We start from the raw sequence: 15,232 nt of genomic DNA, 5'->3' as shown, positions 1-15,232 counted from the left end.
CTTCAGTTTAGTGTAATGTCCCTTTAAAGAATGTGTTCTCTCCTGCTTTTCTGACTGCATGGAAAAGATCACAGCTAACACAGTTACTACTCAAGTAAAAAGTCAGGAAAATGACAGTACTTCCTCTTGAGTAGCAATTTGTAGTGCTCTCTCCATCACTGATCAATAGTAAGTGTGTGTGTGTGTGTGTGTGTACAGCAACTGCATGCTGTCTTCCATTCTGCTGTTTTATCTCTCGCCTCATAAATGTGATAAAGGCCATAAAAACTCAAGAGGCGACATAAAAATGAGAAATAATGTCTCATTTATGCCACATTATCACAAACAGTAATGTGTTTTAGCAGCTTCTCCGCAGCGTTACATCACTCTCACATAATCCACTGCTGACCCAAGAGGCACAAGCGAAACCACAGAAATACTAAAAATGCATAAATATCAGTCGCAGCGCCCTTTAGCCTCGGCCAGCCTTGTGATTTCGTTTTCATCGGCGGTAGCTGCGAGTCTCTCCCACGCAGAACAAAGGCAGAGTTTAATGGTGCTTCAGAAGGAGAAAGACAGAGCTCTGAAGTGAGTTATGGTTGCATGCTTTCAGTCCATAAAAGAGAGAGAGGCAGTATTGCGTTTTTTTTTTTTTTTCTTTTCTTTTTTTTCTTAGAAGTAGGCCAAGCGTTTTCGGCACTCCACTCCTCCCTCGGGGAGTAATAACCAGGAACATGTGGGCGGCAGCCAGCAGAAACAGCCATTACACTCAGGTGACAGACGCTGCTCAGCCAAAGTTTCTGAAGATTTCACAAAACAAACTCACAGCTAAAAAAAAAAAAAAAAAAAAAAAAACACACCAGCCAACTTTTATAAGTAACTGCAGTCTTTGAAAATAATAATCCTTGACATTCCACATAAATAAAGGTCTGTTTTCCTACTCGCTGTCACTGATTGATATAGAGCGAAGGTTCAGGGCCTCCCCTCAGGCGAAGCTCAGAAAAATGAGCCCCGCTTTGCGCCACTCCTGGATGTCTGTGGATCATCCAACAACTGAGCTGAGGTCGCCTAAGATGACTCTAAACTGTGCACAAACACATGGAAAGAGACGAATCTAGGGAACTAAAATTACACAAAACTGTCTGAAATTAATCTGTGAACTATCCCTTTAACTAAAGGACAGATATTTCGGCTAATGTGCAGCACGGATCCTTTGATAACTACTGCAAAACCTGTTTATTAGAGATTCTTCATTAAGCCCAAGTCCCGCCCACACTGTTTGATTGACAGCTGATCTCTGGCAGGTGCAGCACAGCATAGAGACAAAAAATAGAGACAAATTGTTGGAAAAACTGTGATTTTGACTTGAACATATCCCACCAAGAGTCACGCACAGAGACACCGAGCCATGTGCATTTCATCAGAGAGCAATGCCTTGCTCAAGGGCACTCTTAACACCCGTCAGCATCCCTCTGGCTGCTCAGCCTCTCTACCTTCAAAGGCACACTCCTCAGTTTTGGTTACAGAATCTAAACTCTCCACCAAAATGAAGTTCTGCAGCTGTAACTGAGGTAAGGAGAGCAAAGATGACACGGAGAGGTGCTTCTTATTTACCTCAAACACTAGGGGGTGCTCTGACCAAAATCGGCAAGTGCACCTTTATGCTAAAACACCCCCAAACCCATCCTTACGGTGCATTCAGACCAAAAGAATGAATGAAAAGTCAACAGAAAGCCGCGATTTCCGGTTTAGTTGCTCTGATCTAGTTAATTGCGCCAGACCAACACCACAGCAGGAGCTGGAGAGGATCCATCTGAGCAGTCTGGCTCATCAAACCGTCTGAAGACCTGCTGAAACCACCGACACCACGGAGGTGCAGCTGCCGAACACGGCGGTGAAAACTCATGGAGACACGAGGAGCCGCCGCTTCGCCTCACGTCCTGTCATCCGGCGAGACCGTCAGCACTCACACAGCCACAGAAACAAGAGCCAGACAAGCTCCAGCCATGTAACACCACAAATCAGCGTTAATGTGCAGCTTCTTTAAACGGTAAACAGACTTGTTGCCGTGGAAACTATGCGCTACACGAGTGACTTTGTTACATTGTTACTTAAATAAGTGATACTTTGTAGCACGGCTTGTTTTGTGAATAAAGCAGCTTTTGGTTAGCTTTTGGTTTACATAAAGTATATAATTTTTACAATATATGAGATAACTCAGTCTTTACTTAAATATGGAAAGACCAGGCCAGGCATTGAAACTGAAAAAAAATATATACATATACAGGGGTCCCTCATTAATCGCAGGAGTTACGTTCTAAAAATAACCCGCAATAGGCGAAATCCGCGAAGTAGTCAGCTTCATTTTTTACAATTATTCTAGATGTTTTAAGGCTGTAAAACCCCTCACTACACACTTTATACACTTTTCTCAGGCAGGCATTAACATTTTCTCACTTTTCTCTCTTGTTTAAACACTCTCAAAGTTCAAACCTTCGTAGAAAAATAAGTCCAGTGAAAAAAAAAAAAAAAAAGCATGCAAAATTGCACAAAAAAAAAAAAAAATCTGCAAAACTGCGAGGCCGCGAAAGGTGAACCGCGTTATAGCGAGGGACAACTGTACAAAAAAATATAGTTGCACCTTTAACATTATCTGTCTTTGTCTCACTTTATAGGCGCATGGGAACTTTTCACATTCAAAACCTTCAGTGTTACAATGAACTAAATCTTCACCGGGCACGGAGGCTGAGGCTCATGTTATGTAAGAGTCTCACTCAGGCAGGAAAGCAGCTCCAAACTGCAGTCGGACAAGTGCAATTTACAAGTTAGTCGACCGTCTACAATTTTCTTGAAAAGTCTGACTCATCGGCTGAGAATAGTCTCTATTGTAATGCCGTGCTGACCACCAAATTGTCAGCTGTGGGGAGTTCATGTAACTACACCTACTAGTTAACCAGAAACTCTGGTTAGTTAGGAAAAGTTGGTGAGTCTTAAAATCTCTGTGAAAGACGCAGGTTAACTCAATAACGGTCGCCAGATGTGGATAGAGAGACTGTCATCACGTGTAACACACTGTAGACTCGCATAATGGACGCACACACACACACTCACACACACACACTCACACACATTGTAAACAGCTTGTGTTATTTTTGGGTGGTCATTCCTCATGCAGCAGGGGAAGCGGGTTTCCTATTGGCTCTCAGGAAAAGGCGTCAGTGCGAGAAGACAATCAGAGGATGTGTAACGACAGGAACATTTAGGGGCTGATAACAGGGCTCACATATGCACACACACACACACACACACACACATACACACTAAACGCTGCCCAAATGAATATCATTATCCCATCATGACACACACACACACACACACACACACACACACACACACACACAGGCAGGACGGCTATACGTCTCAACACAAAGCTCACGGGATGACTCAGCCTTTACACTCAGCACACACACTCACACACTCACCCCAATGAGTGTCATTATCCTTCCATGGAATGAACATATGTGTGTGTGTATGTGTATGTATGTGTGTCCTCTTTGTTGTTGTCACCATAAATCTAGACACGCATGGGCTTTAAAACTATCATCAAAGGGTCTGACAAAGCCATGAACAGCAACAATAGGAAAAATACATCAGCTTTAAAGAAATACTACAACATTTTGCACAAAATGTGCAAATGACAAAACGTTTGATACCATTTTCACCTCTGTGCGTCCACTAGTTAGGTAGCATTTCATGTTAGCTTAGCATAAACACTTGAATTCTATGGGAGTTGTTAGCCTGGCTCCATCAAAGTAGAAAAAATAAACCTTACAGCAACTCTGAAGCTGTCTTTTTTCATCTGGACAGAGTGGGGCTAACGACTCCTATTGACGTCAAGTCTTTATGCTAAGCTAACACAAAATGCTACCCATAAGAACCAAACCAGTGCACGTACAGAGGGGAAAATGGTATTAAATGTTTTGTCTGAGCCTGGGTAAGTCGGGGAAAAGGGTATTTTGACCAAAACGTTGGAGTATTCAGAACTTTACTTAACTTTTGTATCAGTATCATGCTGAAAATCAAAAGTCTTTTGAAAAATATCATATTACTGCACTGTGAGAAGTGTATTTCAGCAGTAGTTAAAGTAGCATAATTTTTTGAATGTGTCTCATTCAGATTTCTGCTGTAGTTATGGCCGTCAGCGTCTGTGGATTACATCAACTGGACATCACAGATTTGTTTTGTTAGCGTACAGTAACACAACATTATTTCCTTGCCTTTATGTTTTGAGCTTCCTGCTGTTTTTGATGCTTATGTTTCAAGGCTTCCTGTGATTTACACCATGCTGTGAATTTATCTCTTTTCAATGCAACGTGAAGTGCTTTACAGCCGATTTAAAAATGATAAATCGATCGTAATAATCATTATTTCACGTGAGTTATTAACCTACATTTCAAACATCATTCCATCTGTTCTGATGCTTTGAAACGACTACGTATGACTGTTTTCCAAAACAGGGCTTTCATTACCTGGCAGTGTGCTTTTGTCAGATTACCTGTCAGGAGCCGTTTCCAAATGCCTTTCCTGAGCGGAAAATATCCACAAAGTATTTGATCGTGGCTGGGGGAGCGAGGAGCGCTCCGCCATGCCCTCTGACATGAATCCAGTCGCTTCCAAGTACAAGAGTTTTTTTTTTTTTTTTTTTTTTTCATAAAGCCCACAAGGACCTTTTTAAATCTGTTTCAGCAGCGAAGCCGTCGATTTATGTTGGAATCTGGGTCAAAGTTTCAGGTGGGAAAAGCATAATGAAAGCATAATGTGAGAATTACTATTTTGAGTGTTTTTATTATTATTTTTATCTCCATTCTTGCTCATTAAAGGGAAACAAACCAATTTGAGTTGAATCACAGTTTGTTAATATGTTAGAGAATATGTGTCTTTTTTTTTTTTTTTTTTTTTTTTTTACTAAGAACTGTATGCATATTTTAATTTGTAGTCCTAGTTCTAACATCTGTAGTGTCTCTGCACTGCACTTCCCGGAGATCAGCTGTCAATCAAACCGTGTGGGCGGGACTTGGGTTTTCGCTGTTTATGCTCACAACTCAATTCTTCTTCCTCTGTTTATTCTAAACAAACCAGGAACATAAAACGCAACACTTCCTGTGCACCAGATGTTTTTTTTTTTTTTTTTTTTCTCAGAATAGAGCCACCAGACGCAGAGTGTGTGTTTCCAACAGGAGTACGGTCTGAATCCGTCCCGTGTTACACCGATCAGTGACTGACCCAAGCAAAACATTTACTCAGTTATCATTTTCAAAAGAATACAATCACAGAAAGAGATGATGCTCTAACTCGTAACACGTAATATTCATCAGTGCTTTCTCTCTGAAAGGTCACAGCTGAACATCAGAGCTGGTGTTGAATCACCCGGCCACCTCCCAGACTCCTCTGGGGCACTGACCTCTGACCCCTGCAGGCCCCGGCAGGCCTGACAGACGACTGTTTTGTCTGGCTGGGTCTCAAACGGGTCTTGTGTTTCATCTGAGGGCCAGTTCGTTAACCCAGAAACCTGGATTTTTCACTTCCAAGATGTGAGATTAGATGACCTCAAGTCACTTTCTGAGCTGAAATTTGTTGTTGAAAGTCTGTTTTTTTTTTTGCTCGTCCAGAAAGTGACAACTCAGGTGAGCTACAGGGCACACCATAGCTAATATTTTTGTACTTTACTTTGATTAATTTCACCTGTTGATTAGTTTCGTTTGTTCCTCTTGCATGTTAATACATTTGAATCCTCACTTGCCCCTATTTGCTCAGCTCTAACGTTCAGTATGATAAAGCAGACAGCGTCTGGGCAAAATAGGCCAAAGTTTTCACATTCCTTTCAGAGGGATAATCATACATTATTTAAATACGTCTGTGTACTGCACATACAGGCACTCGAAGGCACGCACAGCCACACACACACACACACACACACACTATGCACTAAGCCATGTGGGTATTGTGGGTTTGTGGTGCCGTGTAGTTTAAAGAATTTAACAAATACTGTCAGTGCACCACAGCTCTTGGGAAGGACATTTTTTTGGCATTGCTGCACTTTTGTGACAAAGAGAGAGAGAGAGAGAGAGAGAGAGAGAGAGAGAGAGAGAGAGGCCGACTATGCTTTAAGTCGACACACAAACACGCTGAATCTGTTTTCCCCCTCAAAGCCTCCCTCCAAAACAACTGCAATTACATCTCATCATTTGTCAGCATTTATAGTTTTCCCATGTGACTGTCCACTCCGATATCTTCCCCACATCTTACGACAGCCTCGGCCTGTGTGTGTGGTGAATGCTGCTCGGTGTGCAGGATGCTGCAGCCCAGGGAGAAAGTACGAGACTCTAAAACTGTGGACTGTGCTTACACGTCATGTTGGAGGCACTGCCAGCTCATAAAACTGAATTACACACACACACTGCGAAACAAAAATATCCATCTTAACAGGCATTTAATCTACTGCTGAATCCTAAATTCTTCTTTTTCATTAAAAAAAAAAAAAAAATGAGCATCAAATAATACTTTGGCCCATAAATGACATGACTGACATCACCCGACTGTCAGAAATGTCTTCATAGAGTCATTTTACAAAGACTATTCATAAGGAATTATTTGTAGATGTGTCAAACTAAGTGGTGCAAGACGTGACCCTTCATCCACTGTAGTCTTCGTCAGCCTCACCAAAACAACCGCAGTAATCATATAATGCATTTCAGAGGGACGGTGTGGGGGACAAAGACGACAGCTAATAAAAAACCTAAAGCATCATGGAGCCGCTGCGCCGTAAAAACTCCCACCACACAAGATCCTATAGCAGATAAAAAATACCACCGACGACAATACAGTCACTTTAAACTCAGTAATGAGGAGCACACACACTTGGAAGCTTCTTTTTAAAACTCCTAGACCCTTATGAAGAATTAGTCTAACACAGTCGGTTAATTCGATTTTTTTTCTCTTTTGCTTTTCACCAAATTGTTTATTAACACTCTTAAAGTCTGCATGGTAACCTTAAAATTATTTTTTTTTATAGTGATGCAATACACACATCACAGCAAAATTACATAATATGATAAAAGCATAGCACCATAAAGTATAATAAGGACGCTTTTTACTCACACTGGAACTGTAGGCTCACTACATGCCAAATTAAAATAATCTTATAGTGATGCCAAAGGAGATGTAATGTTCAGTGCAATAAGGTCACTATTATCTCACTATTGGACTCCACTGACTCTCTAGGAGTTACATTATGTTTTATGACATTATTTAGTCCAAATCGTCTTAGAGAAAGTGCATTTTGTTTTTGTCAAAGTGGAGAAAGTGTGTTACTGAACCGGAAACTAAAGTAGGCTAAATGATGGGTGATTAAGCTGGCATGGCGACATGAAACGCCTACAACTTAGGCTGTCAATCAAATAAAGGGGCGTGGCTTCCTCTCTGAGCTGCTACTCTCAGATCCAGGTGTAAACACTGTGGCCTTGTTAACATAAAACTCTTTGCAAATGTCCTTTTTCCCCATAAATACATCTAACACAGTTACAGGACTAAAAACATATTCTCTCTCTGTATAAAAATACACATTTTTGCACGTACATGTTGTGCAACTTTAATAAAAAAAAGTTAGAGTAAGTAAGACCAGGAGGAAATTCAAGAGTTTTGCTCGGTCACAGTTGCTTAAATATGCAAACAAATCTAACTTTTACTCAGTGAATAGATGTACACTATGACTTTTGTTTGAAATATATCTCTCTTTTTTAGCTCTTTTTTTTAAAATATATTTTTAACAGGTGATATTCCAGTGGGCCTCCACGGCGGCACAGCTTTGCTCACACATGTGCCAAACAAATGCAAGCCTCTATGGTGATATACACACTAAAATACAAAAACCAAAGTAATTATGGGAATGAACAGGGATGGAGGGATGGAGGGGTGGAGGAGTGGACGTACTTCTCTGCGTGGCTGACTCGGCCTGCTCACACACCCCCAGGAAGTGGTGGTAGGACTCCATTTCGGCGGTGGAGATCCGCACGGTGGAATAGGCTCGTACGTATGTCCCGCAGCTGGGACAGCGGGACGGGAGGGTCTGGTGTCGCAGCCTGTCTGAGGCGTCCATCCCCCCTCACAGCTGTCTGTCTGTCCGCCCGTCTGTCTGTCTGTCTTATCTAACCTGCTCACCAGCTCTGCACAGCAGCCCGGCACGGCGGAGGAGGCCGGCCGAGGCAAGGTCACACCGGCAGAGAGACAGCGAGGTAGCATGGCAAAGAAAGAAGTCTCTCTCCCCCTCTGTCTGTCCGTCCATCTCTCTCCTGGGTGTGCTTCTTTCTCAGCTCCTCTCTTTGGAATCGTCTGTCTTCCCTCAATGCTTTTGCTGCCTTTTTTTTTAACGTAGAAATACTTTTACACACACACTAAATCAGTTTTCACCTCCTCCAGCGACGCTATCGTGTCCCTTTGAAGCCAACAAGGTGCCTCCTGCCTCTCTCTCTCTCTCTCTCTCTCTCTCTCACACACACACACACACACACACACACACTCTCTCCGTCATAATCTCTATACATACACACCAAAGCCTATTAGAGTAGCCTCTGCTTATCCCCCGCCCCTCCCAACCTGCTGTGATCGAGGGACTTGAAACTCAGGTGGTTAATTTTACTCCTGTCAGCTGCATTCCTCTGCACAGTGTCACACTGTGTTACCTTAAGGATTTATACCCCGTTTAAACCCGGTTGTTTCATGCATCTTGCACAATTGGATTATACCTGGACAGGGTTTATCCGCATAAAAATGCTCGTGTGTGAAGGTGCACAGAAGACGGATTCAAAATGGGATTGCTGGGATGCATTTTGAGACGTGGCGTGCAAATGCATCCATCTCTCCAAAGTTTAAAATCATGCAGTTTAGATTTAGTCTAGTCACAAAAGAGCCTCGGTGCACTCTAAAATTAGCAATCCTTACTGAGAACGCCGAGGACGATCCACTCCCACCAACCTTGGCCGCGTATGGCCGTAGTTAGCGTTTGCTAGAAGGCTCACTGCTGTGGTCGAACTCATCAGCCCTCCTCTGTTATACGTTCCCTGGCCAAAGTGGTGTTTTCCTTTAACTTTAAAGAAATAAAAAAAGCCTCATAAACTCGCTATTTTGGACGCAGCTGCCATTGGCTCTCCAAGGGAGGGAATAAAAGGTAAAATAAACATGGTAGTCTTTTTTTTTTTTTTTTTTTGTCCGCAGATTATAGCTGAGTGGAGATGCATCCGGCTGCCAAGAATAAGATCAGAATCAGAGACTTAATTCTGCAAGTACCAGGTGAACAGGGAATTTCTCTCAGTGCAGATGTCAACATTAAATTAACACACAAAACAAACAAACTGCGAGTAAAGTGGATGTGTGCACTGACTACAGAAGAGGAGAGTGGGAATGGTTCATATTCAGAAGGATTATGGCATTAGATACACAGCAGTTAGGTGCATTTTCATGTGTGTAGTAGTGTGTAATAGTGTGTAATAGTGTGAAAGTGCATCCGTTTAAAGCAGAGGACTTTTTAAAATTTTCCAATGACAGGCATGTGATGTGACATTTTTCGCACTGGAGAGGCTGAATATGGAGTTTCGTATCAAAAGACCTATTTGCACGCGGCTCGTTTTAAGTGTAGACCTCGTTAATGATTTAGCTCCCTTTGCATAGGATAGTGAAATTTATTTAAATTAGTCATGCCTTGAATAGAGATTTAAGGCCAAGGTCTGTCTGTCCTGCTTCACTGCACAGGAACACTTCACCCAGAAACTAACACAGATAGATACAGACATAGATATAGATATGGATATAGATATAGATATAGATATGGACATAGGTATGGATATAGATATAGATATAGATATAGATACAGGCATAGATATAGATATAGATATAGATATAGATATAGATATAGATTGGGACGTACTGAACACACCAATGGAGAGTCAAGACTTGGCTTAAACTGCATCAAGAGTTAGGCTACATCCACACTAATACATTTTTGTTGTAAAAATTATTTTTTAAGATAGTTTATTGGCGTTTATATGAGAGAGACAGGAAAGGCAGGGTGGGGTTACATGCAGCAAAAGGTTGAACCTATGCTGGAGCAGTAAGGACTTAAAATGGCATTTTAAAACTAAAACACATGAGCATGTCCACATGAGCATCTTATCAGAAATAATCTCCGCCCATATTAACACGCCTGAAAACGAATTCACATGACCATTCAGATATGCTTGTGTGTAAACCAGAAGCACAGTGATGATGATGTGGCTGAGGGTGACAGTGTCAATGGTAACAAGGACATCCCCGGGTTCACCACAGCGAGGCTGACAGGGCAGGGTTTGGCATGGAGGAGTCTCGATTTGGCCGTGGTTATGTTAAATCTACATGGGGAGGTTTTGTCGAGCCAAAGGATCAGTGAGAGTCCCCCAGATCGCTGCAGGAGGCCCACATCCACTTTCAATGTTATTACATTACGCAGAGAGGTTACTATGATTAGATAATCTCTAAGCTTGCCAGAAAACAGAGCATAATTTGCCCCTGATTGTTTTTTGGGGGCTGATTCATTCTGGATTAAATTGCAGATGGTGCTGATAATGATTAAAATAACAGGACTTCCTCTAATAAAATGAATACAGTCCAAATTTAAAAGCCAGACTCCTCTTATAAAGACAATTTTCTGTGTTGCCCTGAGTGATCTGAGCTCATCAACTTGGTATTTGCCCTTCAGTGAGCATAAAAACATCTTGTTAGCTTTCCATAGTGAAAGCTTAATGTTTACAAGGTATTATTTGGGTCACATTGTACAGCTGCTTAACTCACACAGAGCCTCTGGTGCATCGTGCCGGAGTGAGGGAAACCTCCTTGCTCCTCAATAACAAATCTCTGCATCACTTCATACTGAGTTTGTTTGTTTAAAGGTGAGCGGGACAGCAGGAGGGCCGCGGCGGTCACAAGATAGGCAAACACGGGAGAGAGGGCTCACTCTTATACTGTTGTTATGTCATTATGGGAATAACGTGCCGGCTTAAAAACACAGACCTGGAGTTGTTCCAGTGTCAGAGCTTGTTTTAATCTGCTGAGCGACGCAGCTGAAGGTTTGTAGACTTTGGTTGCCCCTGATCAGCTGTTTCAAACTAGACACACATGCATTTGAATGTGAATTGCAAGCTAAAAATCCAGCATGCACTTGCATCCCGTACCTTGACACTTTAATAGCCATTATCACAAAATGAATTATGTGATGAAAATTATTTTTATTTTATTTTATTTTTAATTTTATTTCATTTCTAATTTTCTTTTCTTTTCTTTTATTATTTATTTTATTTTATTTCACTTTATTGTTTTTATTTTTTATTCATTATTGTTATTTTATTTTATTTTAATTGTATTTTATTTTATTTATTTTGTTTTTATTTAATTGTTTTTTATTTTTAATTTTTATATAATTTCATTTTATTTTTTGTTTGTATTTTTATCTTTATTTAGTATTTTTAATTTAATTTATTTATTTATTTATTTTTATTTTATTGTTATTATTATTTTTTATCTTTTTGTAACCAGGTAAAGACAAAATCTCTTTCTCAGGTGGGACATGGCCAAGGGGCAGCAACACACATATAAAACATCAAGGTTAATGAATGACCATTTTTACTGCAGGTCTCTCCTCATAGAAACGTCACCTTTTGCACCCAAACAGGCAGACAGTCCTCACTGTTTAACTCACTTAAACCTCAACAGCAAATTGATGTGTAACTAAGTTTAGTTAGGTAAACTGGATGCACCAGTTTGGATTTCTTTTAGCATTCTGTTCACAGACCTAATGAGCAAACTGAAGAAGAATTGAAGAATTTAATTAAGCAATCTACATATATTTTGTGCACAGTGTGAAAGACTTTTTGTTTTACTCTTGGCCTCAACCTAAATGTCTGACATATGAATAAATTTCAAAAAATTAGCAATAATAATATAAATAGCTCTTTTGCATGCCTTCAGATTTGTAGTAATTAGTATTTAACACTGAATCACAGAACGCTGAAGAATAACAGGACATTCACATTGATTTTGACTGATTTTGACAAGTTAAATTGTTAATAAGGTGCACTTTTACAAACTATCCTGTTATAAATAACGTGGAAAGAAATAATTGCGTGTCATATTCAGAGTGAAGAGCAGACTGAACCTGATCAACCACCACTACCACAGTTACTACATCCATCAATCAATCAATTAATCACTCAGTCAGACTGTAAAACCAAAAGTAATGCAAAGTCATTAAAACGTCATAACAAATGTGAAACATGAATTCATCCCATCATCCAGTGAAAGAGCTCATTTTTCCAGTTTGCAGTCGTCACTACGGGGAGCTGGCAGGACAAAAAGAGCTTGGCTGATTTAAAAAGCAGCTCAGGTGAACAAGTAGCTTCACTGCTCGTGATTTCTCTGATGCTGAGGTCTGTTTTACACCTGGATAAGAGCCTCGCTGATGAAACAGAGAATTATGATTGAAAAAAGTAGAACATTACCCAGCGCACTGTCTTCACTCGCTCAGTGACTCTATTTATATGGTTTCTGCACTCACTCGCCAGTTAAATTACAAAACTCTTCCATGACTTCTCCATAATCACATACCACACACACACATACCACACACACACACACATAAATTTAACCGAGTGAGTTCTGCAGTGTAAAGGTGCACAGCTCGACAAGTAAAACACATCTCATAACAACAATCACGTCTATTAACTCTGACTGGCTGGTTTCCTTAGGTTGTAGCTCAATTTGTCAAGATTACAATCATTGCAAAAAAAAAATTCCACGACTTTTTTCCAAAAAATTTCCAACCCAAATTCCATGACTTTTCCAGGGTTTTCATGACCGCAGCGACCCCCCGTACTTAAGATTCCAGCATTCCGGTCCTGTTTCACTTCTGCTGTAAAAGCCTTAAGACTGGAAATTTCTAGACTCAGGGGTTTTAAACAGCGTGTTGGATCTCCAAATCGACATGTCAGGCCAGGGAGCATTGTTTAAAATTTACACAGGGATGTGCTCTTGGTGCTGAATCGTGCAAGGGGAGGTCACAGTGGTGAAAGAGAAACCTGTGACTTAAATAGCCATTCTTAAATATTCTCTGGTATAGTATCTTGTGAAATAAATGACAGAGAGATTAATTATTCCTGAGTTTGCCAGAGGAGCCGGTGAAACCCTCTCATGTGCCCTTGGGCGGTCCCCAAACCCCAGGTTGAGCCCCACTGGTGAATATTTAAGCCTTAAGCACCGCAGTGACTTAATGAGTTACTGCAGTCGACTTAATCCAAAGGCCTCATTTCTGACTAATGCACTTCCTCGCAGTCACACCTCTCTAGCTGTCAGAAGGTTAGGGGTTTGATTCCCAGAGACAAGAGTGTCCAACACTGCCAAAGAGCCCCTGGGCAAGAGCTCCTATAGCCATTTATATAACTAACCAACCTGTTGCACGGACAAATTACTGCAAAAATAAAATAAAATCTCCATCTTAACAATCCTTTTAGTCTCATCCGGTGTTAAAATCTTGCTTTTCTTCAAACAAGGTAAAAAATCTGTCAGTGGGATGAGATAATCCCATTTGTCTCCAGTACAGTTTAAATTTGGGGGGGTTTTCTTTTTTTTAAATATGTAGAAATGAGGCAGAATAAGTTAGATCAGATTGCTAGAATCAAGAAAATGAACTTTGATTCAAGAAAATTCTGAAAACAAGTTGCTTAGTGATGGAAAAATGTCGGATTATCTCATCCCACTGGTAGATTTTTTTCACTTTATCTCAAGAAAAATAAGATTTTAAGACTTGATGAGATTAATTTCTTGTCATTTACAGTCATATACAGGATATAAATGTCACACACACACACACACACTGCAGCCTACACACTCACACTGTCATCGTCCCTTAGAAGTGAAAAAAAAAAAAAAAAAAAAAAAAAAAGATAGTGAACATGTGTGTCACTTACACATTACTGATCCCATGCTGCTGGTTTTCTGGGTCCGAAACAATCCACACACACACACACGAGGGAGGCCGATCCAAGCGGCTAAAAGAAAAAGGACGTCTTCTCCGGCATAACACACTCACTCACAAACACACACAAACACAAACACACAAACACACACGGGTCCGCTGACACAGCCGTCCGCTCCTCAAGGCTGCCTGCACCGTCTGGCCGGGCTCTGCTCTTTGTGTCAGAGTGTGTGAGAAACACAGGGAGAGGGAGTGTCTGCCCCTGTCCCTGTGTGTGTGTGTGTGTGTGTGTGTGTGTGAGCATGTGTTTTTGTCCGGCCAGCGGTCTGAGCCTCTCCAGCAGCCTTGTGACCAGCTGAGCGGCTCAGTTCTTGCCACAGTTTACACAAATATCCTCAACAATACAATCCCATCAGGCAGCAGGGACTTCCCTTCCCCTCGGCATCCTTCCCCCGCTCAATCCCACCTTTCCTCCCCCCCTCCTTCTCTTTCCCTCCTTCTTCTCCTCCTAAACCTTTGACTGAAACACCTTTCTGAAAAAAATCTCATCATTTACAAACATATCCAGTGGAAAAAAATTGTTTTTCCTCAAACAAGGTAAAAGGAAATCTGCCAGTGGGATGAGATAATCCCACTTTACGGCCAGATTTTTCTTGAATCAATTGTCATTGTCTTGATCCTGATGGACTGAGCTGCCAGAAGTGAAACTACACTGGGAACAAGTGGGATTATCTCATCTCACTGGCAGATTTGTTGCCTTGTTGGAAGAAAAACAAGATTTTAACACTTAAAATCAGACCACGGGAAAGGTTGAGATGGAGAGAAATTTGTTTTTTTGTTGCGGCATATTCCTTTCTCTGCTCCTTCACCTTCATTTTCATTCCATTTTAGACTTTAGGGCTACTGTTTGCAGTTTTACTGACATGGTGGAATGTCTAATCTTAATCTGAGTCACGAAAAAGTCACGAAAAGTGAAAGGTTTCCTAAAAATGACATTCTCATAGATTTAAACTGCATTCTCATGTTTCGAGGGGAACGTATTTTGTTGCAGATTACGTTTGCTGTCATGTATCACAAGAATATCTGTAATCTCTCAGTCTGAATCCAGGCTAGGAGGAAGACGGGGTGGCGGATGGGTCAAACAAAACTTTCACCTAGACGACCCAAGTTTGTTGCACACATTACATTATGTTACGTTAC

At 41.0% G+C, this 15,232-nt stretch overlaps 1 protein-coding gene across 5 annotated transcripts in view; it reads right to left on the bottom strand.

Moving 5' to 3' along the window:
- The window catches only part of mcf2l2 (MCF.2 cell line derived transforming sequence-like 2), a 146,561-nt gene extending 138,069 nt beyond the window's left edge, over positions 1-8,492 (bottom strand). For all 5 annotated transcript variants that reach the window (XM_030050508.1, XM_030050507.1, XM_030050510.1 and 2 more), the window contains exon 1: positions 7,969-8,492. In XM_030050508.1, coding sequence (XP_029906368.1) covers positions 7,969-8,134 — 166 coding nt within the window. In that variant the 5' untranslated portion in view covers positions 8,135-8,492. The remainder of the gene's footprint in view (positions 1-7,968) is intronic.
- Positions 8,493-15,232: the final 6,740 nt, after the last annotated feature.

This window comes from Myripristis murdjan, chromosome 4, assembly GCF_902150065.1.
Source record: "Myripristis murdjan chromosome 4, fMyrMur1.1, whole genome shotgun sequence".
In the NCBI taxonomy this organism is placed as follows: Eukaryota; Metazoa; Chordata; class Actinopteri; order Holocentriformes; family Holocentridae; genus Myripristis; species Myripristis murdjan.
This window is presented reverse-complemented; position numbering and strand designations above follow the sequence as displayed.